The sequence below is a fragment of the Entelurus aequoreus genome, linkage group LG02 (assembly GCF_033978785.1).
Source record: "Entelurus aequoreus isolate RoL-2023_Sb linkage group LG02, RoL_Eaeq_v1.1, whole genome shotgun sequence".
Classification (NCBI taxonomy): Eukaryota; Metazoa; Chordata; class Actinopteri; order Syngnathiformes; family Syngnathidae; genus Entelurus; species Entelurus aequoreus.
Genome location: NC_084732.1, coordinates 27,850,835 through 27,876,258, shown reverse-complemented (window position 1 = coordinate 27,876,258; position 25,424 = coordinate 27,850,835). Strand labels below are relative to the sequence as shown.

The window sequence follows — 25,424 nt, the reverse complement described above, 5'->3', positions numbered from 1 at the left end:
GAAATAAGATTTAAATTTGATTCTACAGATTTTCTAGATTTGCCAGATTAATTTTTTTGAATTTTAATTATAATAAGTTTGAAGAAATATTTCACAGATATTCTTTGTCGAAAAAACAGAAGCTAAAATGAAGAATTAAATTAAAATGTATGTATTATTCTTTACAATAAAACATTTTTTTTTACTTGAACATTGATTTAAATTGTCAGGAGAGAAGACGAAGGAATTTAAAAGGTAAAAAGGTATATGTGTTTAAAAATCCTAAAATCATTTTTAAGGTTGTATTTTTTCTCTAAAATTGTCTTTCTGAAAGTTATAAGGAGCAAAGTAAAAAAATGTATGAATTTATTTAAACAAGTGAAATATTTTCTTGGATTTTCAAATTCTATTTGAGTTTTGTCTCTCTTAGAATTAAAAATGTCGGGCAAAGCGAGACCAGCTTGCTAGTAAATAAATACAATTTAAAAAATAGAGGCAGCTCACTGGTTAGTGCTGCTATTTCAGATATTTTTAGAACAGGCCGGCGGGCTACTCATCTGGTCCTTACGGGCTACCTGGTGCCAGCGGGCACCGCGTTGGTGACCCCTGGTATATAGGCTAGTAAGGTAAAGTTTTGTACCTGACAAGTCATCATGTCTTTCGTAATGATTGTGAACAATAAGCAAAATTCCCAAAAAACTATAAAGGCGTCAATAATTTGATAAATTCCACTATAAAGCCAAAACACCGGGTGAATATTTGAAAAGTACATAAAATAATTACTTAAAAAAAGCAGTAGAATCAAAAACAGATTCCTTTCTAAAACCTAACTTCTGCTTTTTGTTCCTGAACCACGAAACAATGTTGTCCCACATGTGTTGGTTCGCAAATATGGGCAAAGAAGAGACAATAACTCACCCGTTAACTTAAGAAGAAGGAAGGTGATTGGACAGTGTAGCATCCATTGCAGTCCGAGCACCAATTTTAAATTCTTGAGTTCTGATAAAACTGCAGCAATGGTCACCTCTGTGCTCATCTCCATGCAGTACTTGTGTAAACGTTTGCACCTTTATATACCAACGAGCAAAGAAGAATAGCAGTCCACACGATGCAGGAAGGTTTTGAAGGATTTTTTAAAAAAGGGTGGTCAACACCACATATAAAGTCACATTCAAAGGTGAGTCAGGTCTGACAGGTGGTGTGATCAATGGTGTTTGTCGGCCACGTAAATCAACGACTTGCCCTCGTCTACCAATGTATTATTATACGATATTAATACACGTTAAATCTGTCTGCTTCTCTAGGGCCGGCAGTATTCTTTATGGTATTGACAGCATGCCAGATTTACGCCGCAAGAGGACAGTGCCTCTTGTCCGAGACCTGGTGAGTCATCTGCCTCAAACAAGGTTGCATGTGATTTATGTCAAATCCATCCGAGTGACCTTTTCTCTGTGGCACAATGCTGTAACCCCCGCGCTGTGTGAGTATGCGCTGAAGACGGCAATAAAAAGGATTGTGTGCTTTACTGGCCACCTGATACAATTCTACAGGTCCTTAATCGGGTTTGATGTGAAAAGTTGAGAAATGACTGTTGAATGTAGACCCTGTAAACAAAAACTGTCGCTTTAAGAAAAAGAACACATGGCCAGTACAGCTGCTGTGTCCCTTACCAAACTTTGTTTATCAGAAGTGACAGCTCGTAGTAAAATAAGTTGGAAGAGTCGCATCTGACATCAGTCATACCAAAGACTATAAAAATGGGACCCATTACCTCCCTGCTTGGCACTCAGCATCAAGGGTTGGAATTGGGGGTTAAATCACCCCTCACCTCCCAGGGGGTGATCAAGGGTGATGGGTCAAATGCAGAGAATAATTTCGCCACACCTCGTGTGTGGGTGTGACAATCATTGGTACTTTAACTTTAACTTTTTGTCTCTAACATTGATCTAAATCAGGGGTGTCACACTCATTTTAGATGGGGGGCCACATGGAGAAAAATCTACTCCCAAGTGGGCCGGACTGGTAAAGTCACGGCACGATTACTTAAAGATAAAGACAACTTCAGATTGTTTTCTTTGTTTAAAAATAGAACAAGCACATTCTGAAAATGTACAAATCATAATATTGTTTAGTTTTGTTTACACTTACATGTTGCGGTTAATAGTATTCTATCTATATTTGTCGTTATTTTTACTTTCTGAATAAATTATGTAATAATGTTCATCAGTCAACTCACTGGTGTTAATTTTCAATCTATCAAGATAAAAAGATAATATCAAAATGAAATTACAGGATGTTATTTATGTAGTTTGCTCATTTTCCTCGACTGATGTACTAACATCATGTGTTTTATTTTTTTTTGCATATGTAGCATCATCTAAAATTATACAAAGAATTGCTATTGCAACATTTAGTGGACACATTTAGAACAGATGTTTCTTTCATTCAAAAATTTTGGCTAATTTTTATACTTTTTATACTTATACTAACTCATCCTGCGGGCCGGCTAAAACCTGTTCGCAGGCCGGTTTAGGCCCGCAGGCCGTACGTTTGACACCCCTGATCTAAAGAGAACTAATAAAAATTAAAAAATTCCAAATGTGGGATGATTTTGCTTTTCTAGCGCCAAATAAGGTTTACTATTGGGCTCATTGAGCAGAGCTGGGCATTTCATATTCCTTCTGCGCCGCTCTTTGTTAAAAATGACCCGAAAACAATTATATTTGCTAACTATTTATTGTATTTGCAGGTCAAATGTAATGACTTTTTAAATCAAGCAGATGACCGTTATGAAACGCCAACACAGGATCAATGCAGGTAGTGAGTGGACAGTACACTCACTTAGGCGTCATATACCCATTACTTTATTAGACTTAAACTTAGACAAACTTTATTGATCCACAAGGGAAATTGTTCCACACAGTAGCTCAGTTACAAAGGATGGAATAGGTAAGTATGGAAAGGATAATGCAGGTAGAAACTAAATCTGTACCATAGTAGCAATATAAAATATAACATATATGTAATATTTACATATTATATATACACTAGGGCTGGGCGATAAGGACGAAAAAGTATATCTCAATATATTCTTAATTAAACTCGATATTCGATATATATATCTCGATGTATTTTCCGGTGAAAGTATACATATAAAGATATTAATTTTTGAGCAATAATTCAGTGAAATTGAAATGAATGACAACTGTACTGTAAACAGTCAGTGGCACTTTTATTAACCAGTTAGTTGAGATGGGTATTAATAGCACAGAAAAGAAACTGTTTAAGTAGTACAGAATTACATAACATAAATAAAACAGAAAAATATTATTTCGACGTAAAATAAATAACATAGCTGTGAAAATAATACAAAAGGGCGGGGGAGAACAAGGAACACAACAAATAAGCGGCGTTTGGTCATTTTAACGTGAAATAAATTATATCGATATTACGATATTTTCTTAATTCATGCATGTCTTCCAAAGCCTTTTGACCATGTAAAAAATGTAGGACACCCCAAACAGTGGGATATAATAATCCCAGAATGTTTTTAAGAACGATTAAGAATAGTAAGTATCGCTCAAATTGTAAAGATAACATACAAATCTGAGCTCTAAATCAACCTGATGGACTGGAATCAAACCGGTTCCTTTGCAGGGACTACAGTAATGTGTTCAAATGTACACATTTCCTCATGTAGTGGTGACTAGTGTTTATTGACTTAGGCATAGTAAGTACTTTAATGTTCAACTCCAACATAAACTTCAGCTTTACAGATGCCATGTTTTCTCTGTAGGAGATGTGTGTGAAGACATCTACCAGCCAACTATGGGAAGCAAATATTATTGTTTTTGATTGATTTGGAAACAAACAGTAGTCTATTCGAGAGTAGTCCACTATCTGAGGAAATGCAGTAGGTTTAAATTATTCAAGTACTGCATTATTGGGATGGTGGTTAAGCTAATTATACCAAAAAAAAAATATTTATGATGAAAGCATCGGGGCTACATTGCGAGTTCTCATGTGTGATTAATGATCCAGGAGAGAATGTTTGACTTTGCAACCCAGTGACGCTGCGCACCCCGTTTTATTTATTTATTTACTTATTGGCACATAAAGTGTCATAACATATCCGACAGTCACGCCTGTTGAGGCGCGGCCCACTTTACTAGCACACGGTCGCTGCCTCGCGATGACGTCAACGTGCCCTGATGCCAAATACTATCAATGTCCGTTTGTACTCGTTTGTCCATGACGTGCAGCACGTGTTTTGTCCTGTGCACCGTATGTTTTTTCATCATCATGTACCAGACAGTTATGTCCGTTAATGCTCATTTATTTTTTAACAATTTGGAGGTTCTAGTCGAGGTGCATTTGAATGCTTAGTAATACTTGATGTCATGCACATGCAGTAGATGCTGATGAATGTTTTGTATCACAGTGAACCACATGAGTTGATGCTGTATTTGTCCATATCTCTCATTAAATTAAAAACCAACATTGTCTTGGTAAGTATGGGTTGTTGTCTTACTGTTATATTTTTATTTTAATCTTTTTGGAATTTTACGGTATATTACGTTGGGGTGTAACGGTACGCCATAATTACTGTTTGGTACAATGTTTGAATTTAAGGCTATGGTTCGGTTTGAAATAAATGAATACTTTTTTTTATTACATAGTATATGATAGTTTCTACCGTTTTTTTTTTTTTTAAAGTTAACTACAACAATCTTTAAGTGCAATTTAGCAGTTTAAGCAGTGTGAATTAGATTTGTATTTTTAAATTGAACTTCTTTTTTTGCTGTCAAAGTTCAATAAAAAAGACAGTTTTTAATCAAATTAAGAATGTGCAACACAACCTATACCGCATTGCAAAAATGCAAAATGGTTCATTCGATCTGGTAGTAGAAAATCCAACATGAACACTTCACTGTTCACTCAACATTACATCATCTTTAAAGCTCACTTTTATGCATTTACAAACCGCAACAGCATATAAGAACCAGGATGAGGTGATAAAAGAAAGGTAAAAATACAGTATTTGGGGCATTATAACATAGAACAACTGTGGTGCGTTCAAGGAACTTTTGATTAAAACGAAACATAGGCGTCATTAGAGAGACCTTACCCCAAGTCCATGCACTAATGCCAATTAATAATGACAGGTTTTATGATAATTAAAACTTACATTTTGTCTATAATATGTTAAAATGTGTTTTGTGGCAATCAATTTAAGTGGACCCCGACTTAAAACAAGTTGAAAAACTTATTCGGGTGTTACCATTTAGTGGTCAATTGTACGGAATATGTACTTCACTGTGCAACCTACTAATAAAAGTCTCAATCAATCAATCAATCCAACTTTGACCACAGTTGCGATGTAAAGTGACGCTTTCCATCATTTTCAGCAGACTTTACCCACTTTCTCTCACGGGAGATCCACCTAGGCACGGGGCCATTTTAACTGTATTTGTTTAAACGGCGAGGCAGTTACTTCCCGTTCTTCATCAATAACTTGATGCGATTACATGTACCGTTACACCCCTGGTATTTTGCTATTCCTACACATACCCATGACGGCTTTGGGTGATATTTTTCCGTGAGTTGTCAGATTTCAGCTTACACAGCCGATGTAATTTTTTGGGACATTTTTTTGATGTTTTGGATTTAATGTGAAATGTTGACAACTCAACCCAAAAATATATGGGAGAGACTTGATTGACTTCTGATTTAACGGTGCGAGGCTTTTAAATCATGTAAAAGTGACGCCCGACAAGCCTTTTACACATGGGATGAAGTCATCAAAATAGTTGGTGGTCGTCCCCCCCCTCCCCTTATACACCCTCCACCACCCCCCCTCCTTCGTCATCCCTCTCCTTTGTCAATGTCGCCCCACCTCCCTCGCCCCATTTGCTGTATGATTGCTTCAGGGCAGCAGCAGCAGCAGCTTTTGATCAGAATGAACAGCATCCACATAGCGACGGAGCAAAGTTGCATAAGCAAGAAAAAATATGAAGATGGAAATTGATCCACAAAGCAGACGATCAGATCCGATCTAGGGTCACATGGTATTGCCTGCAGCAACCTCAGCAGTGCCGGTGCATGTTGGTAAACTTACATCAACGCTCAAGAGTTCATGTAGAGGTCCCTTCGCCGTCCTCCATGGCTCCTCCACATGGATCTTTACCATAACTGGGCTGCACACACAAAGAGGGTGGTGGTAAAGAGCGATGCGGTTCTTAATGTCCGCCGTCTGCAGTCCGTGTTTGTGTCGCCTAACTTCCTCCAGAATGGGTTAAAATACTCAATGGATATTTATTTGAAAGCCATCACTTTTCACGTGTGTATATATATATATATATATATATATATATATATATATATATATATATATATATATATATATATATATATATATACTGTATCTGTGCGTCCTTTGGCGTGTGTTTGTGCTGGTGAAGATGTGAGTCAGTCACTCATATACGTGTCCGTCTTTGTGTTTCTGTGTGACAAATAAATGTGCAGAGCAAACAGCAGAACAAACTTCACCCGACTGAGAGCTGAAGGGGGGTAAAAAAAAAAAGAAGAAAAAAAAAAGAAAGTCAAGCATGACTGCAGTCGAGTAATACGTTTGTATTTAGTGCATGAACGGATAGAAAAACGACAACAAAAATCATGCCCTCAATGGCTGAATGACGACGAGCTATCAAAGAGCAGCAGTCCTGCATGGCAGTTAAAGACGGAATATAAATATAATAACTCTGCTGTTAGTGCTTTCAGTCGTATTGAACCTTTTACAACTTGTCTGATTTTTTTTGTATCTCTTTCATTCTTACTTTGCGGCCCTCCTGGGAATCACAGGCTTTGGTAAGTTTATTTCTTATTGCTACTCAAGTTGATCAATACAGTGGAACCTCTAAGAACCGGGGGGCCAGATCTGGCCCGCCATATCATTTAATGCGGAACCCTGGAAATAGCATGCAACAATAAAGTTGTTTCCGTTCATTTCATTTTGACAGAAACAAAATGTATGTACTGCATGTCTTTTAAACTAAGGCAGGGATTCTTAAACTGTGGCACGTGTGGTACCATCTAGGTCAGGCCTGGGCAATTATTTTGACCCGGGGGCCACATTTAGAGAAAACAATGTGTCTGGGGGCCTGTATATCTATTTTTAGGAACACTAATACAAAACCTCACAATAATGTCTGATTGAATGCTAAAAACGTTATGACAGACCGCCTTAAAAAACGTAATGGAATTTTACATTTTTCTATGAACGATAAAACACTGAATATTGACAAAATATGAACAACACACCCCCTTTTGATTTAAATATTTTACAATCAAGTGAAACGCAACAAAAATGCAACAAACAGTGAAATATGAACGCGAAGGGTACAAAATAAACCCACCTACAATCTGATATATCTGATACATCACTAAGCTTTAGATCTTTGTTGTGAAAATCTCCTTCCGCTTCTGTGGAAACGCTTCCCACCCACACTGTTTGGTGCCGCGTCTGAGCTGCTGTGACGTACATTATTACCATAGTAACTAATTAGATGACCATAGTAACTAATTAGATGACCATAGTAACTAATTAGATTACCACAGTAACTAATTAGATAGATAAAGCCAGAAATCTTGGGGTTATTTTAGATTCTGATTTACATTTCGACAGTCACATCAAATCAGTAACAAAATCGGCCTACTATCACCTCAAAAATGTAAAAAGACTTAGAGGGCTCATGTCAGCTCAAGACTTAGAAAAAACTTGTACATGCCTTTATTACCAGTAGGCTAGACTATTGTAATGGTCTCCTTGCAGGTCTTCCCAAAAAAACTGTCAGGCAGCTACAGCTTGTTCAGAACGCTGCTGCTAGAGTTCTAACAAAGACCAAAAAATGTGAGCACATTACACCAATTCTTAAATCCTTACATTGGCTCCCTGTACATCAGAGAATAGATTTCAAAATCCTCCTGCTCACATATAAATCACTACATGGTCTAGGGCCCAAGTATATCACCGATATGCTCCCACTATATACGCCCTCTAGATCACTAAGATCTTCTGAGACCAATTTGTTAGCGGTTCCCAGAGTAAACTCAAATCAAGGGAGATCATCATTCAGTCACTATGCAACACATAGCTGGAATAAACTTCCTGAAGATGTCAGACTCTCCCCAACTCTCACTACTTTTAAAACTAGACTGAAGACTTTTATGTTCACCTTAGCTTTCAGCTAAATCTTTTAATCTTTTAACTTTTAACGTCTGCACTGTTCTTATTTTTATTGTCTGCATTTTAATTTTGCTTTTATTTTCTTTCATTTCACTTTGTTGTCTGTGAAGCACTTTGAGTCTGCCTTGTGTATGAAAAGCGCTATACAAATAAAGTTGCCTTGCCTTGCCTTGCCTAGATTACCATAGTAACTAATATATCATCCATCAGCGCAGATTCCAACCATTGAAACACTTTGTATAGTTGAAGACTTACGATCATTAGAAAACATCACTGCACATCATAATGGCAGCTACACTTTCCATCTTAAACATCTACAAAAATTATTTGGGAATGTCCGGCGGGCCAGATTGAAAAGCTTAACGGGCCGCACCTGGCCATTAATTTGCCCAGGTCTGATCTAGGTGTACGCCAAATAATCAATATATAATAATTAAAATGCTCCAGTCCAAAGTGCTTCAAATCTGATATTTTCACATGAAAAGGTAGTCTAAATCCGACTGGAATCTGAGTTTTTCAAATTTGACTTCAGTCTAAACGGAAATGCGACCCGAATGCAACTTTTTCGTCACGTTTGTGCGAGCTACGTCATTCGTGTGCGCGGGGAAAGACGCAGCCCGCCATCGGAAGTGGATACTTGATCGCAACATCCGGCCGATTTCAGTGAGCAAAGTCTTTTTTTCGGCAGGCGTATTCCCGGTGCATCACTAGTAAATAATGCACAAATAATAGGCTGTTTGTAATATATGAATATATATTTGGATTCCGAAGGAATAGCGATTGTTGAAGGGTCGGGCGTATTTGCTTACATGTTACGTACATTGCGTAAGTTGTTTACGTAAGTGAGTTGAAAAATAAAGCTATCGTATGATGTCCGTATTGCCTCGACTTAACAGCCATAAAAATATTCATACATTTTTACAGTGTAAGTACGGTAAATGTTTTGGGGTACAGTAAAATTAAATACAGTAAAATTCTGACCACGGACCACTTTTTATTACCGTAAAACCAGGGCCGTGATTTTTACAATGCGACACTGTAAATAGAAGAAAAAATAACCAATGTTATATTTACATAAAAATGTTGGCGACTGAGCTGCCATTTTTTTATTTTTTTACCGTAAAATTCACAGTCCTTGTTTTTGACAGTGCATTACCGTAAATGGTAAAAATTGGCACAGCTGTTAATTTTACAGCAACAAAGTGAGCTGCCATTTTTTTGTTTGTTTTTACCGTAAAATCTGTGGCCATTGTTTTTACAGTGCATTACTGTACACGGGAAAAGAGGACCAATGCCATTCTTACTCCAAATGTATTACTAATTTAATACTATTAAAATTATTATTATTAATTAATTACAAATCTGTTACTTTAATTTTTTTTCATGTAAAAAAAACACTAATTTTAAAGGTGTGGCGACTCCATCTATGGTGGCAACTTTTGTTTTATTTTGTAGTAATAGTGACTTTTTGCTCATTTACGGAAATGGGCCAACTTCCTTTGTTTTGACTTTATCGAACTGGGCATGCAAGTGACGTCGAGGCCACATTGGGGCCACATTACGGCATGTGCGTGTTTACACTGGAATCTGATAAAGGTCACATTTTACTTGCAGTGTAAAAAATCAGATTACGAAAAAATTCGATTTGGGCCACCATGGCCTGCAGTGTAAACGTAGTCTAAGTTTTAACTTAATAGCAAATGTTATGAATATTATGATATATCCCAAGCTGAAATTGCAGTTGATTTTCCTGTGTTCAAAGTTCAAATCCATTTTGTGGCTGTGAAAAATTGCAGCAAACTCTAAAATAGGTCATTGGATTTCTCTCTCCCTCTTCTTCCTCCTCCTCCTCCTCATCACCATCATCTGCCTTGTTCCACTTCTGCTCTCAGACCCTCACTGCTCGAAAGGCAGGCATCTCGTTCGCTCTGGTGAACCGCTCCACCCTAAATAACGAGGACTTGGTGAGTATAACCAAGCATGCACGTTTGGCCTTTATGTTCAGTTACAGCCCGGCTCTATTGCGGGTCAGATGAGGTTCCTTGGAGGGGAACTGAGGAACCTCTGGAGGTGATTATTCTGGAAGACATTTTTATACATGGCCTGTTTGTTGCAGCCTTTATGGTTGAGTGTTAAGCATTACATTGTTACAAACACAGTGGCTACAAAATAAAATGAGGAATATCCTAGGTGACAGCTCTGTTTTATGTAAACGATACAACTTAGGCCTGAGAGGAACAAAAGATACATTACAACACAGGAAATGAACATTCTAACTGCATAGGGGGACAAGAATAAATAAGCTATGCTTCTTCCTACTCCTTTTCAGACTCGTTGACTTGTTCACGTGTAATTTGTTAAGCATGTCCCAAGCAAATAAACTAATGTTTGGACATACGACAAGCATGAAGCTCCTGTATGCTTGGAAGAAGTGAACATACACTATATTGCCAAAAGTATTTGGCCACCTGCCTTGACTCACATATGAACTTGAAGTGCCATCCTATTCCTGACCCATAGGGTTCGATATGATGTCGGTCCACCTTTTGCAGCTATTACAGCTTCAACTCTTCTGGGAAGGCTGTCCACAAGGTTGCTGGAGTGTGTTTATAGGAATTTTCGACCATTCTTCCGAAAGCGCATGGGTGAGGTCACACACTGATGTTGGTCGAGAAGGCCTGGCTCTCAGTCTCCGTTCTAATTCATCCCAAAGGTGTTCTATCGGGGTCAGGTCAGGACTCTGAGCAGGCCAGTCAAGTTAATCCACACCAGACTCTGTCATCCATGTCTTTATGGACCTTGCGTTGTGCACTGGTGCACAGTCATGTTGAAAGACGAAGGGGTCCGCTCCAAACTGTTCCCACAAGGTTGGAAGCATAGCATTGTCCAAAAGGTTTTGGTATCCTGGAGCATTCCAAGTTCTTTTCACTGGAACTAAGGGGCTAAGCCCAACTCCTAAAAAAACAACCCCACACCATAATTCCTCCTCCACCAAATTTCAGGTGGCATCCTATGACAGTTCCACGCTGGAAATCACTGAGCTCCTGAGTGCGGCCCATTCTTTCACAAATATTTGTAGAAACAGTCTCCATGCTTAAGTGCTTGATTTTATACAACGGTGGACGGGCAAAGTGATTAGGACATCTGATTCTGATCATTTGGATGGGTGGCCAAATACTTTTGGCAATATAGTGTACATGTTGCAGTTTTATCAGAACTGGACCACACTGGCTGTCTATCAAGCTCGTGCCGTGTGCTTAACTCCTACCTGTTGCTCTGATTGGTACCTAATGTGACCTATTCTATTGTATGCCTATCTTACTCTAAACACCTCCTAAAGCCTTTTTTTCCCTCACTTGTGAAAAAAGTCCATTGGCAGATATAGAACACACATCCTCTCTCCCTCGGCTGTACTTTGTCTCTCTGCAAGATATTAAAATAAAAAAGACTCCCCCATCATGCCATTTGTTTTACAATGTCTAGCAATTATTAATAAGAAACCGAGCAAGCCGTGGAAGGCTGAGCTAATAGAGGACAGGCAGGATGTCGAAGTCAATAGTGAGAGACACTTCAGTGTTGACCTCCAAAGCTGTCTCTGTATTAATTGATTGCGATTCGTCTCTCCCAGGGGGGGGAGGCCGAATTATAGCAGGGAGGAGAGAGCACTTTCTCTGCATGCCAGACCCTTTTTAAACCCAGAGGCAACATGATGAAGTCCGTACGTCATGACAAATATTAGGGCGGCATTAACCTTAGTTTGTGACTCATTATTGCTTAAATTGGAAATATGGTTTCCCTTATATCAGAATTCCTTCAACAGTGAATCTTTTCAATCTGATCAACTGTTTGGAAGTCAAGGTGCGTATCTGAAGGAGGCGCCTTTTGGATTTATTTACATAAGTACTTGTTCATGAGAAGTATGCACCAATAAACATGCACACATAAAGGGCTCCTCTTTAATTTAGGCCTCCTTAAAAGAAAGCCGATCTTCACTGATTGGTCAAATAAGACTTGTTACTCGTGTGTTACAATGGGAATAGAACATGCAACTGCCCTATTTAAATGGTTTGTATTTGTGCAAACTTTTAGTTTTTGGTTCCTATTAGAAGGGAACTGCACTTTTTTGGGATCTTTGCCTATCGTTCACAATCATTATGGAAGACAAGTGACAGATGTATTTTTTTTAATGCATTCTAACTCGTAAATAACCCAAAGCCCGTTTCCATATGAGTTGGGAAATTGGGTTGGATGTAAATATAAACGGAATACAATTATTTACAAATCATTTTCATCCCATATTCAGTTGAATATGCTACAAAGACAACATATTTGATGTTCAAACTGATAAACTTTTTTTTTTGCAAATAATCATTAACTTTAGAATTTGATGCCAGCAACACGTGAAAAAGAAGTTGGGAAAGGTGGCAATAAATACTGATAAAGTTGAGGAATGCTCATCAAACACTTATTTGGAACATCCCACAGGTGAACAGGCAAATTGGGAACAGGTGGGTGCCATGATTGGGTATAAAAGTAGATTCCATGAAATGCTCAGTCATTCACAAACAAGGATGGGGCGAGGGTCACCACTTTGTCATCAAATGCGTGAGCAAATTGTTGAACAGTTTAAGAAAAACCTTTCTCAACCAGCTATTGCAAGGAATTTAGGGATTTCACCATCTACGGTCCGTAATATCATCAAAGGGTTCAGAGAATCTGGAGAAATCACTGCACGTAAGCAGCTAAGCCCGTGACCTTCGATCCCTCAGGCTGTACTGCATCAACAAGCGACATCAGTGTGTAAAGGATATCACCACATGGGCTCATGAACACTTCAGAAACCCACTGTCAGTAACTACAGTTGGTCGATACATCTGTAAGTGCAAGTTAAAACTCTCCTATGCAAGGCGAAAACCGTTTATCAACAACACCCAGAAACGCTGTTGGCTTCGCTGGGCCTGAGCTCATCTAAGATGGACTGATACAAAGTGGAAAAGTGTTCTGTGGTCTGACGAGTCCACATTTCAAATTGTTTTTGGAAACAGTGGACGTTGTGTCCTCCGGACCAAAGAGGAAAAGAACCATCCGGATAGTTATAGGCGCAAAGTTGAAAAGCCAGCATCTGTGATGGTATGGGGGTGTATTAGTGCCCAAGACATGGGTAACTTACACATCTGTGAAGGCGCCATTAATGCTGAAAGGTACATACAGGTTTTGGAGCAACATATGTTGCCATCCAAGCAACGTTACCATGGACGCCCCTGCTTATTTCAGCAAGACAATGCCAAGCCACGTGTTACATCAACGTGGCTTCATAGTAAAAGAGTGCGGGTACTAGACTGGCCTGCCTGTAGTCCAGACCTGTCTCCCATTGAAATTGTGTGGCGCATTATGAACCCTAAAATACCACAATGGAGACCCCCGGACTGTTGAACAACTTAAGCTGTACATCAAGCAAGAATGGGAAATAATTCCACCTGAGAAGCTTAAAAAATGTGTCTCCTCAGTTCCCAAACGTTTACTCAGTGTTGTTAAAAGGAAAGGCCATGCAACACAGTGGTGAACATGCCCTTTCCCAACTATTTTGGCACGTGTTGCAGCCATTAAATTCTAAGTTAATTATTATTTGAAAAAAAAAAAAAAGTTTATGAGTTTGAACATCAAATATCTTGTCTTTGTAGTGCATTCAATTGAATATGGGTTGAAAAGGATTTGCAAATCATTGTATTCAGTTTATATTTAGATCTAACACAATTTCCCAACTCATATGGAAACGGGGTTTGTACATAAAACTCTGCTTACAATGGAGCCAATGGGAGGTGCTCTATTGTGCCCATACAACCAAATAAATAACCATCCAAAAAGCGCCAAGAATACTCCTTTTACATTTTGTGACTTGAATATTAACTAAGTATTAGTGATATTGTTATTATGAGCGCTAATGCAGACAAACTATTTATAGCGGCGCCGTGATAACTAGCTTGTGTGCCTATGTTGAAATCATAGGCTGGTGAGCAGTTTCCTCATCTCTGTGCTCTTGAAAGTTTATTCTAGATCATAAATAATGCCTCTCACCTTGATAGTAGAAGGATGAGGGCATAATACAACAAGTTGGTACACTTTGACATCCAATTTAGACCGGGAAATGGCGAGAAAGACACAAAAAGACGATTGGTTACACCTCCCTTTTATTCGCAAGGATTATGATTCATTATTTATCTAAACAGGAATATAACAATATTCTATCATTCAGCATCCTTATGACAGCAGACAATGTACAGTAAGTGACGTTTTGTTATGTTTGTTGGCTCTCATGAAGTCTGCAGGGAGTAGTAGTCAGTAGTAATCACTAGCTTGTGTGCCTATGTTGAAATCATAGGCTGGTGAGCTGTTTCCTCAACTCTGTGCTCTGGAAGTTTATTCTATACCATAAATAATGCCTCTCACATTGATAGTAGAAAGATGAGAGCATAATCCGACAAGTTGGTACACTTTGACAGCCAATTCAGACCGGGAAATGGCGAGAAAGACATGATAAGTCAATTGGTTCCAACCACCATTTATTCGCAAGGATTATGAGTCATTCTTCATCTAAACAGGAATAGAACAATATTCTATCATTCAGCATCCTAATGACAGCAGACATTGTACAGTAAGTTATGTTCTATTATGTTGGTTGTCTCTAAAGAAGTCTGCAGGGTGTAGTAATCAGGAAAAAGCGAACGTTTTTCAAATGAAGGCGACGCATATGCTTGAAACGATCAAAATAGGTAAATATTACATGTTAATATGAATGTGCCTGTTATTACATTACGTATATACTTTCTTCATGTATATAAAACCTTGATGTAAATGTTTGGATGTTTTTTTAAACACTTTATAGACATAATAGAGCGACTCCCATGGGCTCCATTGTATGCAGACTTTTGATCACATTTTTTTTACTACCGTATTTTTCGGACTATAAGTCGCTCCGGAGTATAAGTCGCACCGGCCGAAAATGCATAATAAAGAAGGAACAAAACATATATAAGTCGCACTGGAGTATAAGTCGCTTTTTGGGAGAAATTTATTTGATAATACCCAACACCAAGAATAGACATTTGAAAGGCAATTTGAAATAAAGAAAGAATAGTGAACAACAGGCTGAATAAGTGTACGTTATATGACGCATAAATAACCAACTGAGAACGTGCCTGGTATGTTAACGTAACATATTATGGTAAGAGTCATTCAAATAACTACAACATATAGAACATGCTATACGTTTACCAAACAATCTGTCACTCCTAATCGCTAAATCCCATGAAATCTTATACGTCTAGTCTCTTACGTGAATGAGCCAAATAATATTATTTGATATTTTATGGTAATGTGTTAATAATTTCACACATAAGTCGCTCCTGAGTATAAGTCGCACCCCCGGCCAAACTATGAAAAAAACTGCAACTTATAGTCCGAAAAATACGGTACTTAGAATGCATAAAAATAGAAAAACATATGCGTTATTGTCTTAAATAAGGATTGTAAATGATAGGGAAAAAAAATAAATTGCAGTTTGTCTTTAAAATGTAGTCGAGTTGGAAAATAGAACATGTTCCCCCTGAAGCTAGAGCAAAATTAAACAAGTACATCTGAGCGGTCTGTGGTAGTTGCGCCTATTCAATATTGCACTTGCTGAACACCTGTAAGGCCATGCCCAAGTGTTGTGTTGCCGTAGTAGTTGTTGAGTTGTGTTGTTGTCTTGCCTTGTATTGTGAAAAAACCTGCGCAATTGCGCAAATTCTGGCCGTGCAGCACTGTGGCCCTAGACTTAAGTCTGTCACTGCCCCCCTTCATCCAAGACGGTGGAGCCCCCATTAAATGTGGGCGTTCACTGTCTAATCCGAGTTTGCGAGTATTCTCCCATCGACTTAAGTACTTTTGCTCCTACGCGCTTCTGAGGCTGGAAGAAGTCCAGCACCCTTGGAAGGTGAAACATTATATTGCACTTAAAGTTTGGATGCAGTGTACACCACACGTAATAAAATGATGAAAGAAACTTACGGAATGCAATCGAATCTGTTTGGATCACCTCAAATGGAGACACAAGCAATCCTCCATTAAGATGAGAGCATACATATTATTGTCTCATCTGCTTGAGTGGAAGAGCAGCAGAGTGCGACCACAGCGGAAAGCAAGCACACATATCGTCCTTTTTTGGATATTCAGGGTCTAACGGGCTGGACCATAAGGCCATTGTTAAATTATGTTACTATTTGATAGAAATATATAGTCGTGGTCAAAAGTTTACATACACTTGTAAAGAACATAATGTCATGGCTGTCTTGAGTTTCCAATAATTTATACAACACTTATTTTTTTTGTGATAGAGTGATTGGAGCACATACTCGTTGGTCACAAAAAACATTCATGAAGTTTGCTTCTTTTATGAATTTATTATGGGTCTACTTAAAATGTGACCAAATCTGCTGGGTCAAAAGTATACATACAGCAATGTTAATATTTGGTTACATGTCCCTTGGCAAGTTTCACTGCAATAAGGCGCTTTTGGTAGCCATCCACAAGCTTCTGGCAAGATTCTGGTTGAGTTTTTGACCACTCCTCTGGACAAAATTGGTGCAGTTCAGCTAAATTTGTTGGTTTTCTGACATGGCCTTGTTTCTTCAGCATTGTCCACACATTTAAGTCTGAACTTTGGGAAGGCCATTCTAAAACCTTAATTCTAGCCTTATTTAGCCATTCCTTTACCACTTTTGACGTGTGTTTGGGGTCATTGTCCTGTTGGAACACCCAACTGCGCCCAAGACCCAACCTCCGCGCTGATGATTTTAGGTTGTCCTGAAGAATTTGGAGGTAATTGTTATCATCAGTCATCTACATTTGAGAACAGAGAAATGGATATTGGAACAGTGTAGGTCTGACTTGGTAGGATATGGACAGCAAGTAGTGGACATAGAGAGAGAGAGAGAGAGAGAGAGAGAGAGAGAGAGAGAGAGAGAGAGAGAGAGAGAGAGAGAGAGAGAGAGAGAGAGAGAGAGAGAGAGAGAGAGAGAGAGAGAGATCAGAAGGCATAAGAAAAAGTATTTGCATTTGATTCTTTATATTTGATTATTAACAATCCGGGAGGGTGTTAGTTTAGGGTTGTTGCTGCCTGGAGGTGTACTTCTATTGCGTTTTTGAAGGAGGATAGAGATGCCCTTTCTTTTATACCTGTTGGGAGCGCATTCCACATTGATGTGGCATAGAAAGAGAATGAGTTAAGACCTTTGTTAGATCGGAATCTGGGTTTAACGTGGTTAGTGGAGCCCCCCCTGGTGTTGTGGTTATGGCGGTCATTTACGTTAAGGAAGTAGTTTGACATGTACTTCGGTATCAGGGAGGTGTAGCGGATTTTATAGACTAGGCTCAGTGCAAGTTGTTTTACTCTGTCCTCCACCCTGAGCCAGCCCACTTTGGAGAAGTGGGTTGGAGTGAAGTGGGATCTGGGGTGGAGGTCTAAAAGTAACCTGACTAGCTTGTTCTGGGATGCTTGGAGTCTATATTCGAGGGTTTCGGAGGTGCTAGGGTACCAGGAGGTGCATGCGTAATCAAAAAAGGGTTGAATGAGAGTTCCCGCCAGAATCCTCATGGTGCTTTTGTTGACCAGAGAGGAGATTCTACAGAGAAATCTCGTTCGTTGGTTGACCTTTTTGATTACCTTGGTTGCCATTTTCTCACAGGAAAGATTAGCCTCTAGAATGGAACCTAGGTAGGTGACCTCATCCTTCCTGGTGATAACAATGTCACCCACTTTTATAGTGAAGTCATTGACTTTCTTAAGGTTGATGTGGGACCCAAACAGGATGGATTCCGTTTTACCCAAGTTTATGGATAGCTTGTTGTCAGCGAGCCAGGTGCAAGTTCTACAGAGTTCAGCACTGAGGATTTTCTCCACCTGTGACCAAACTGAAGAGCAATCAAACAATTAGAGCAGGTGTGGAACCCGGAAAAATATAAACATATACAGTAAATGCTGAGAACAAGCGTCGACTGCAGCAGCAAGTAACCCCAGCTCCCGTCATTGATGACGATAAAGTGTGTTGTGTGTGGCAGAAAATGTGGCACAAGAATAGGGCTATACAGCCACCATTGCTCCCACAAGCATCAGACATAACTTTATTTTACGGATAGTGAGGAGTCTATGTCAATCCGGACGTCCAGAGAGAGAGAGAGAAAGTGTGCTTGGTGAAAAGATATAAAGAAGTTTGTGTTGTTTCCATAGCACAAAGCTGCTATGATCTCACACTGATTACAGACCACTTTAAGAAAAATACTCTAAATGTAATTACAGCTTTGTAGTGGCCCAATAATGGAGGTACAATGCCTATTCCAGTGGAAGCTGTTGTTTGAGAATACACAGTAGCTAAAGTGTGATTTTAAAAGTGCTTCAGGGATAAACTACCCAGATGATAGAGAAGCGTCATTAAAGATGCATTGCGTTTATTGGCACCGCCGAGCTATTCCTTATAATAACTTGAGCAGATTTACAACGCAAGGGAACTTAAGGGGCAGATGTGAAGAAGCCAATCCAGATGAGGGACAAACAAAGTGATGGATATTTTGCGGCCGAGCACGGGCGAGTTCCCAGCAAGCCTGCAGATTGTGCGGCCATGGTAAGTAGGCCGAGCAGATGTTAGAGTTTTATCTGCTGCATTAAGTCCAGGAGAGTGCTTGCCTGGGAGGACTGGAAGGGAGGGGATTCTCTATAAACAATCACATGATGTTAGGGATGTGGAGTTGGAGAATAAGGGTGATAAAAAAAAATATTTAAAGAAGAATGTGGGATGTAAAAGAACAGAGAGTTATTTGTCATTGCAGTCCTTTGGCGTGGACTGATCGGGGCATCTATGGTGAACACATCGCCCTCACCTCTGTAGAAGAGATGCTCTCCTATCTCACACATCCTGACTGGTGTCTACAGCTCTCTATTTAACTAAATATAATATTATATGGTTGTCTCTGCTCAGTGGCCTTGTGGGTAGAGTGTCCGCCCCGAGATCGGTAGGTCGTGAGTTCAAACCCTGGTCGAGTCATACCAAAGACTATAAAAATGGGACCCATTACCTCCCTGCTTGGCACTCAGCATCAAGGGTTGGAATTGGGGGTTGAATCACCAAAATGCTCACTGCTCCCCTCACCTCCCAGAGGGTGGAACAAGGGGATGGGTCAAATGCAGAGGGTAATTTCACCGCACCGAGTGTGTGTGTGACTATAACTTTAACTTTTCTGTGTTGGTCCTGTGATGAGGTGGCGACTTGTCCAGTGTGTACCTTGCCTTTTGTCCGAGTGCAGCTGGGATAGGCTCCAGCGATCCCAAGAGGGACAAGAAAATAGATGGATGGATTAGCATATCACTATTTCTTTGACAAGCTGATAAAAATGTCTCTCCAGAAGATAGCACAATTCTGTTTTTCATTGGTTATAGTTAGGTATATTTTTTTCAGACAAGTTTAAGAAGTTACCATATTTTTCGGACTATAAGGCACACTTAAAATCCTTTAATTTTCTCAAAAATCGACAGTACACCTTATAACCCGGTGCGCCTAATGTACGGAATAATTCTGTTTGTGTTTACAGACCTCGAAGCAATTTTATTTGGTGCATCGAGTAATGATAAGTGTGACAAGTAGGTGGCAGTCACACATAAGAGATACGTGTGGACTGCAATATGCTGCCAGTAAACAACACCAAAACTTTAAATGTTCCATTGAAAATAAAGAACATTACACACGGCACTCAAAAATCTGTCAAAAATGTTTAAGTATGACTTTGAAGCCGTACCGCTTGATGGATTGTCGGCCCATTACGGCTACCGTAGTCAAGAGATACAAGTATTACTATGGTGTGTGTATAAGGACCGCAAAATGGCACCCATTAGCAGACATTATCTAGCGTTTTGTTTCACAATATTATGCACAACCAACTTTTCTTACGTTCTGGTACCTGCTCATGTGTATTTGAGAGCTGCATAAGTCCTGAAAATTTGCGCACGTCCACCACTGTAGTCCGTGTGGATGCCGTAGTCAATAAGCTTCTTCTTTTTCACTATCTTCTTGTTATGGGGCATTTATCCTCCGCTGTTGCAATTTCTAATATAAGTTCATGTAAAGTTCTAACTTATACCTTGATATGGAAGCGCTAAAAACTACCAGTGTAGTGGGTTTACATAATTCACCCACGGAATTTAGTTATTAGAGAGTTTTTTTACGGGACACATTTTCTGTGTTGTTGCACTAGTGAGCCACGGATGAGGAGATGCTGCCCCGTTGTTGATTTAAGTAAAGTCTGAATGTCATTAAAACAGTTAGCTCCATCTTTTGACACTTTTTTCAACCCCCGTCCTTGCACGGTACACAGCTACAACAAAGATGACGGGGAGAAGACGCTGTCGAAGGTGAGCCACGTAAATAAGACCGCCCACAAAACGGCGCATCCTGAAGCAACTGTCAGAAAGCGACTGTAAAACATAATCTATGCAACATTTTGACCAAGGAACCACCATTACATGTTATGTAGACCACAAGAAAATGTTTTAAATTTAGAAAAAAAATCATAACATGACCCCTTATAATCCGGTGCGCCTTTTGTATGAAAAAATAGACCCGCTCATGGGCAGTGCGCCTTATAATCCGGGACAGAAAATACGGTACATCAAAAAACATTATGGTTACGTTTTCACCATTCAACATATCTGAAAAGGAGTAGGAAGAAACAAAGCTTATATTTAATGCTACCCCTTTTCTGTGTTTTTACTGATAATTCGTTGACACTATAATGTGTAAAAGTTTAAGTTAAATCCATTTCCTGTGTGAAAGAAAGGAAGATGTTGGGAAAAATATATGAATACATCTCATCTATCCATTCATTTTCTATACTGCTACCCCCATTAAGGCAGCGGGTAAGCTGGAGCCTATTCCAGCTGACTTTGAGCGAGAGGCAAGTTACACCCTGTACTGACCGCCAGCCAATCGCAGGGAATGACAACCAACCATTCACACTCACATTCATGCTCATTGATAATTTAGAGCAGGGTGTCAAACTCATTTTAGATCAGGGGCCACAAGGAGAAAAGTCTACTCCCAAGTGGGCCGGACTGGTAAAATCACGACACGATAACGTAAAAATAAAGAAAACATCAGATTGTTTTCTTTGTTTAAAAATAGAACAAGCGCATTCTGAAAAATGTACAAATCATAATGTTTTTTTTTTTTACAATTGCATTTTACACTTTATTTGTTGTTGTTTATACTTTCTGAATAAATGATGTGATAATGTTAATCAGTCAACTCATTGGTGTTCATTTTCAATCAGAAAAGAAACAGGGTTTTAATTCCTCAACTCGCCTGCCTTCTTCTCGATGTCAGCGTTGCATTTTGTTCATTAATTGTTTGTTCATTTCGGCTTGATTCCCCTAAAGCCACCTTGCCTTTTTTTGTTGTTGAATATTGATGATGACAGTTGTGTTGTTATTCCTGCCAGGCATTGAAATGCATGTGTTGATATTCTACTTGTAGGGAAGGACGGGTGGGCCAGTTGTGTTGTCAACATTAATAACAACAACTTGAATTGTGTTTACAGTAGAAAGTATCTGTGCACCTAAAGCTCCTTGACGGACAAGACAGTAGGGGATGAAACGTGAAAGCAAGGGCGGAAAGGGGAAGGCAAGGTTTCGACTCTGTTACAGTGTTGCTCTCAGAAAGCCGTAGCGCTTGTCAATCTATTACGCCGGAGTCTTCCACCACATAGTCAGGGTTACCTCACAGAGTGACACTTGAGAGTCTCTTCACACTTGTGTTTCATCCTGTGAAAGGCAGCACTGACAAAGAGGGAATTGAAAGGAGGCACTGAGGGGAATATATCTTCACATACAGTCATACAGTAATACCTGCAATGTTTACAGCCTATTGGAATCCTTAGACAGTGAAACAGACGCCGTGAATAAATCTCAGACATCTGCTTTATATCGTCATCCTGGGATTAAAACAGGGGAAATCTCTCGCAGTCTCCCTCTTCTTTTCATTAAAGGTCCTTCAGGGTTTAGCAGTTGCATCAACGCCTCAAAGTCTCAGTGTTTGATAGCCTTGTTGTCCTGTCATCTGGTGTAATTTAATCATCCGTGCCCCTTCTGCTCATGTCCGAGCAGGCAGTGCCGGTCTGCACTTAGGTTCTCCAACGCTGCAGCGAGGAGGAAGAGTGGAGCCTGACACAAAATGTATCTAGGCTCTGCAGATCATCCCGTTTGCGCCTTGCGGTCCCTTCATCTCAATCAGGATAATTTCCGTCTTTAAAAACCTTCGCTACGGCACTCATTGATTCTTTCTCGAGGAATTGGCAAGCCGGTATCTTGTTGATGGCAGCCCTGCCGCAGTAAAACATTCAATTTGAGGACGCTTCTGTCAAGACAAGAGCTTGTCAACTCCAGTATTTGGCGTGGTGAGGCTTCAGTCTGCCAGCCAATCGATGGGAACAAAGCCCTGGGGGCTAAGGATGTTGTTAATCTGGTTTTAATGAGATGTGAGGCTGATTTACTTGCATACAACTAGACTGTTCCCTTAGTTAAAGGGTAATCAGACAAGGATTAACAAAAAATGCACAGAGTAATAGCCGAAATCAAGACCAAACTTGAGTACGACAGCATGCATCTAAGTGTGCTAGGAGGCTTGCGGACATTTGGACACAGCGGTAGACACAGGGCAATAGGTAGTGAAATGTGAACACAAGATTAAAAGGAGAACAGAAGGTTTTGACTATGTTACAACACAGCAGCAGTATATAATTATATTTGAGGACGATTCTGTCAAGACGTGATCCTGTCAACTCTTCGTGTAGGAAGGCTTTACCGCCATCCAGTCAATGGGAACAAAGCTTAGGGGGCTCTGGATGTCGTTTGGTAATTATTGCCAGTGGAGTGTGTTTTTCAGGGGTGGCACCCTAAAAACAGTCAGTCTACCCCAGGAGCAGCTGTAGCTACCGTAGTAGTTTACCACGGTTACCACCACTAGGTATGGATTGAATCTTCTTTTAAGATTATTGCTGATATTAAACAATATCGCAAAGCATCAAGCTTTTACAGTACGTCAGACAACTTGCAACAGTTGGCGCAAAGTACAAAATACAGTTTACTGCAATGTACTGCAAAGTGAACTGTACCGTGTATCCAGACCATAGTGGGTGTGTTCTGAATAACAGTAAAACAAAATACATGATTTTGGGCCATAAACATACATACCAAATGTACAGCGTTTGTCACTTACTTTAAAAAAATATTTTTTTGGAGTAGGTGCATGAAACTGATCTGTTAAGGTTAACCATATATTATCAATTGAATTAGTCTTGTTATATAAACAATATTGTGTCTGGTATTAGAAAATGTGCCTATTTTAGGTCTGATTTTTAAATCCAACAAGTTTTACAGTAATTGTGTATCACCTCGATTATTGCTCCGATGTGATTTGGTCATGCGCTCCAAAGAAAGATATTCAAAAGCTCCAACTTATGCAAAATTAAATTAAAGTACCCTCGTTGGACTAATATTGACAGTAAGCGCTTACTTAAAAAACTGGTATTTTTTTTTTACTATTAATACTACAACAGGACCAAAAATCTTACACTCTAAAATATCGTATGTTTGTACCAGACACAGACGCTCCACTAGACACTTTAAAATATCATGTTTTTAACAGACACACACACACCACTAGACACTCTAAAAAAATCATACGTTTGTAACAGACACTCAACTAGACAACAGAATAATGGAAACATAGTAGTACCAGGAGCAAGAACATGTGCTATGCAAAAAACTGTTGTACAGAGCTTATTTCGAGTGGAATAGGCTGCCTCGTGTCGTAAAGGAGTCAAATAATGTAAGGGCTTTTAAAAACAAGCTTTAAAAGCTACTACTCTGAAGACTGTTTTTTTATTCCCTTGTATTCTTTATTTTATATATGATGGATTGTAGTACTGTTTATGTATACAGTGACCAGTAACCACTAACAGTGAATTGTAATGGCAAGGTAAGGGAAGACTTGACGATCAAAGAACATGTTGATAGACTGCCAGTTCTGGTCTTAGGTGTTGGAATGGAAAAACTTATTGATGTGCCTATGATGTTTTCGGGCACTGGTGTTGACCAGGCAGAAGCTGTGGTGGACTTTGCCACCTGTATATACCGTTTTTTATTATTATTAAAATATTTAAATAGATAATACACAGCAAGATTCGGTTTTTGGGAAGGCAGGGCCACCTCTAAAAATGGTTTCAGTGCATTTTAAACTTACCATTATTTCTTTCTTCACAAGTGGAAAATATGTAGGAAGTGAAAGACTGAAATTTGCCAAATTCAAACAAATAATCATACATAAGAGTCACACTAATCGTGACATTTTCCTTTTGAGGGTAATCAGAAAAGAATCAACAAAACTTGTAATGACTACGAGCCTAGAACAGGGGTTTTTATAGTGTGGCACAGTGAACCTCCACAAATAATGAGGTTGAGGTCTTCCATAAACACTGAAAATGTTATTTTCTGGAGCATTTTTTGTAGTTATCTTTATCTCATTGTAAGAAATCAAAATCAAGTCACCTGAAGTCTACTGGCGAGGGCCACCTTTAAAGTTTCTAAACCCATGGTGTAGGTTATTCAATCAGAAGCTTAAAAGACGCTTCTGCACTAGGGCTAGGCTGACAGCTTTGATAGTTATTCCGATTACCTAAAGTTGAATATTCATGACAACAGTCTTTTCAACACATCTCTATTATGTCTGTTTTCAGAAACTACACGTCTTCAAGAAGACCCTCCAGGCCTTGATTTACCCGATCTCTTCCACAACACCTCATAACTTTGAGGTGTGGACAGCCACCGCACCCACCTACTGCCATGAGTGCGAGGGGCTGCTATGGGGCATCGCCCGTCAAGGCATGCGCTGCTCCGAGTGTGGCGTTAAATGCCACGAGAAGTGCCAAGACCTGCTCAACGCAGATTGTTTACAGAGTAAGTCTAAAAATGCATTAAAAGCTCAACAGAATTCTAAGCTACATGTGTTTGTAGGGTTCATTACAATGCTAGTCACTTTCCCGCTCTATCATCTCCAATCAGTATCTCAATCAGGGGTGTTCCTTTTTTAACAGTGTAGCTTAATGGAAATAATGCAGCTGG

At 39.4% G+C, this 25,424-nt stretch overlaps 1 protein-coding gene and 1 long non-coding RNA gene across 4 annotated transcripts in view; one reads left to right on the top strand and one right to left on the bottom strand.

Annotated features, from left to right (window-relative positions):
• The window catches only part of LOC133632087 (protein unc-13 homolog C), a 321,103-nt gene that overhangs the window by 90,628 nt on the left and 205,051 nt on the right, over positions 1 to 25,424 (top strand). For both annotated transcript variants that reach the window (XM_062024332.1, XM_062024326.1), the window contains exons 5-7: positions 1,284 to 1,362; positions 10,135 to 10,188; positions 25,040 to 25,259. In XM_062024332.1, the coding sequence (XP_061880316.1) occupies positions 1,284 to 1,362; positions 10,135 to 10,188; positions 25,040 to 25,259 (353 nt within the window). The remainder of the gene's footprint in view (positions 1 to 1,283; positions 1,363 to 10,134; positions 10,189 to 25,039; positions 25,260 to 25,424) is intronic.
• The window catches only part of LOC133632100 (uncharacterized), a 222,594-nt gene that overhangs the window by 6,276 nt on the left and 190,894 nt on the right, over positions 1 to 25,424 (bottom strand). The gene's annotated exons all lie outside the window — the stretch shown is intronic.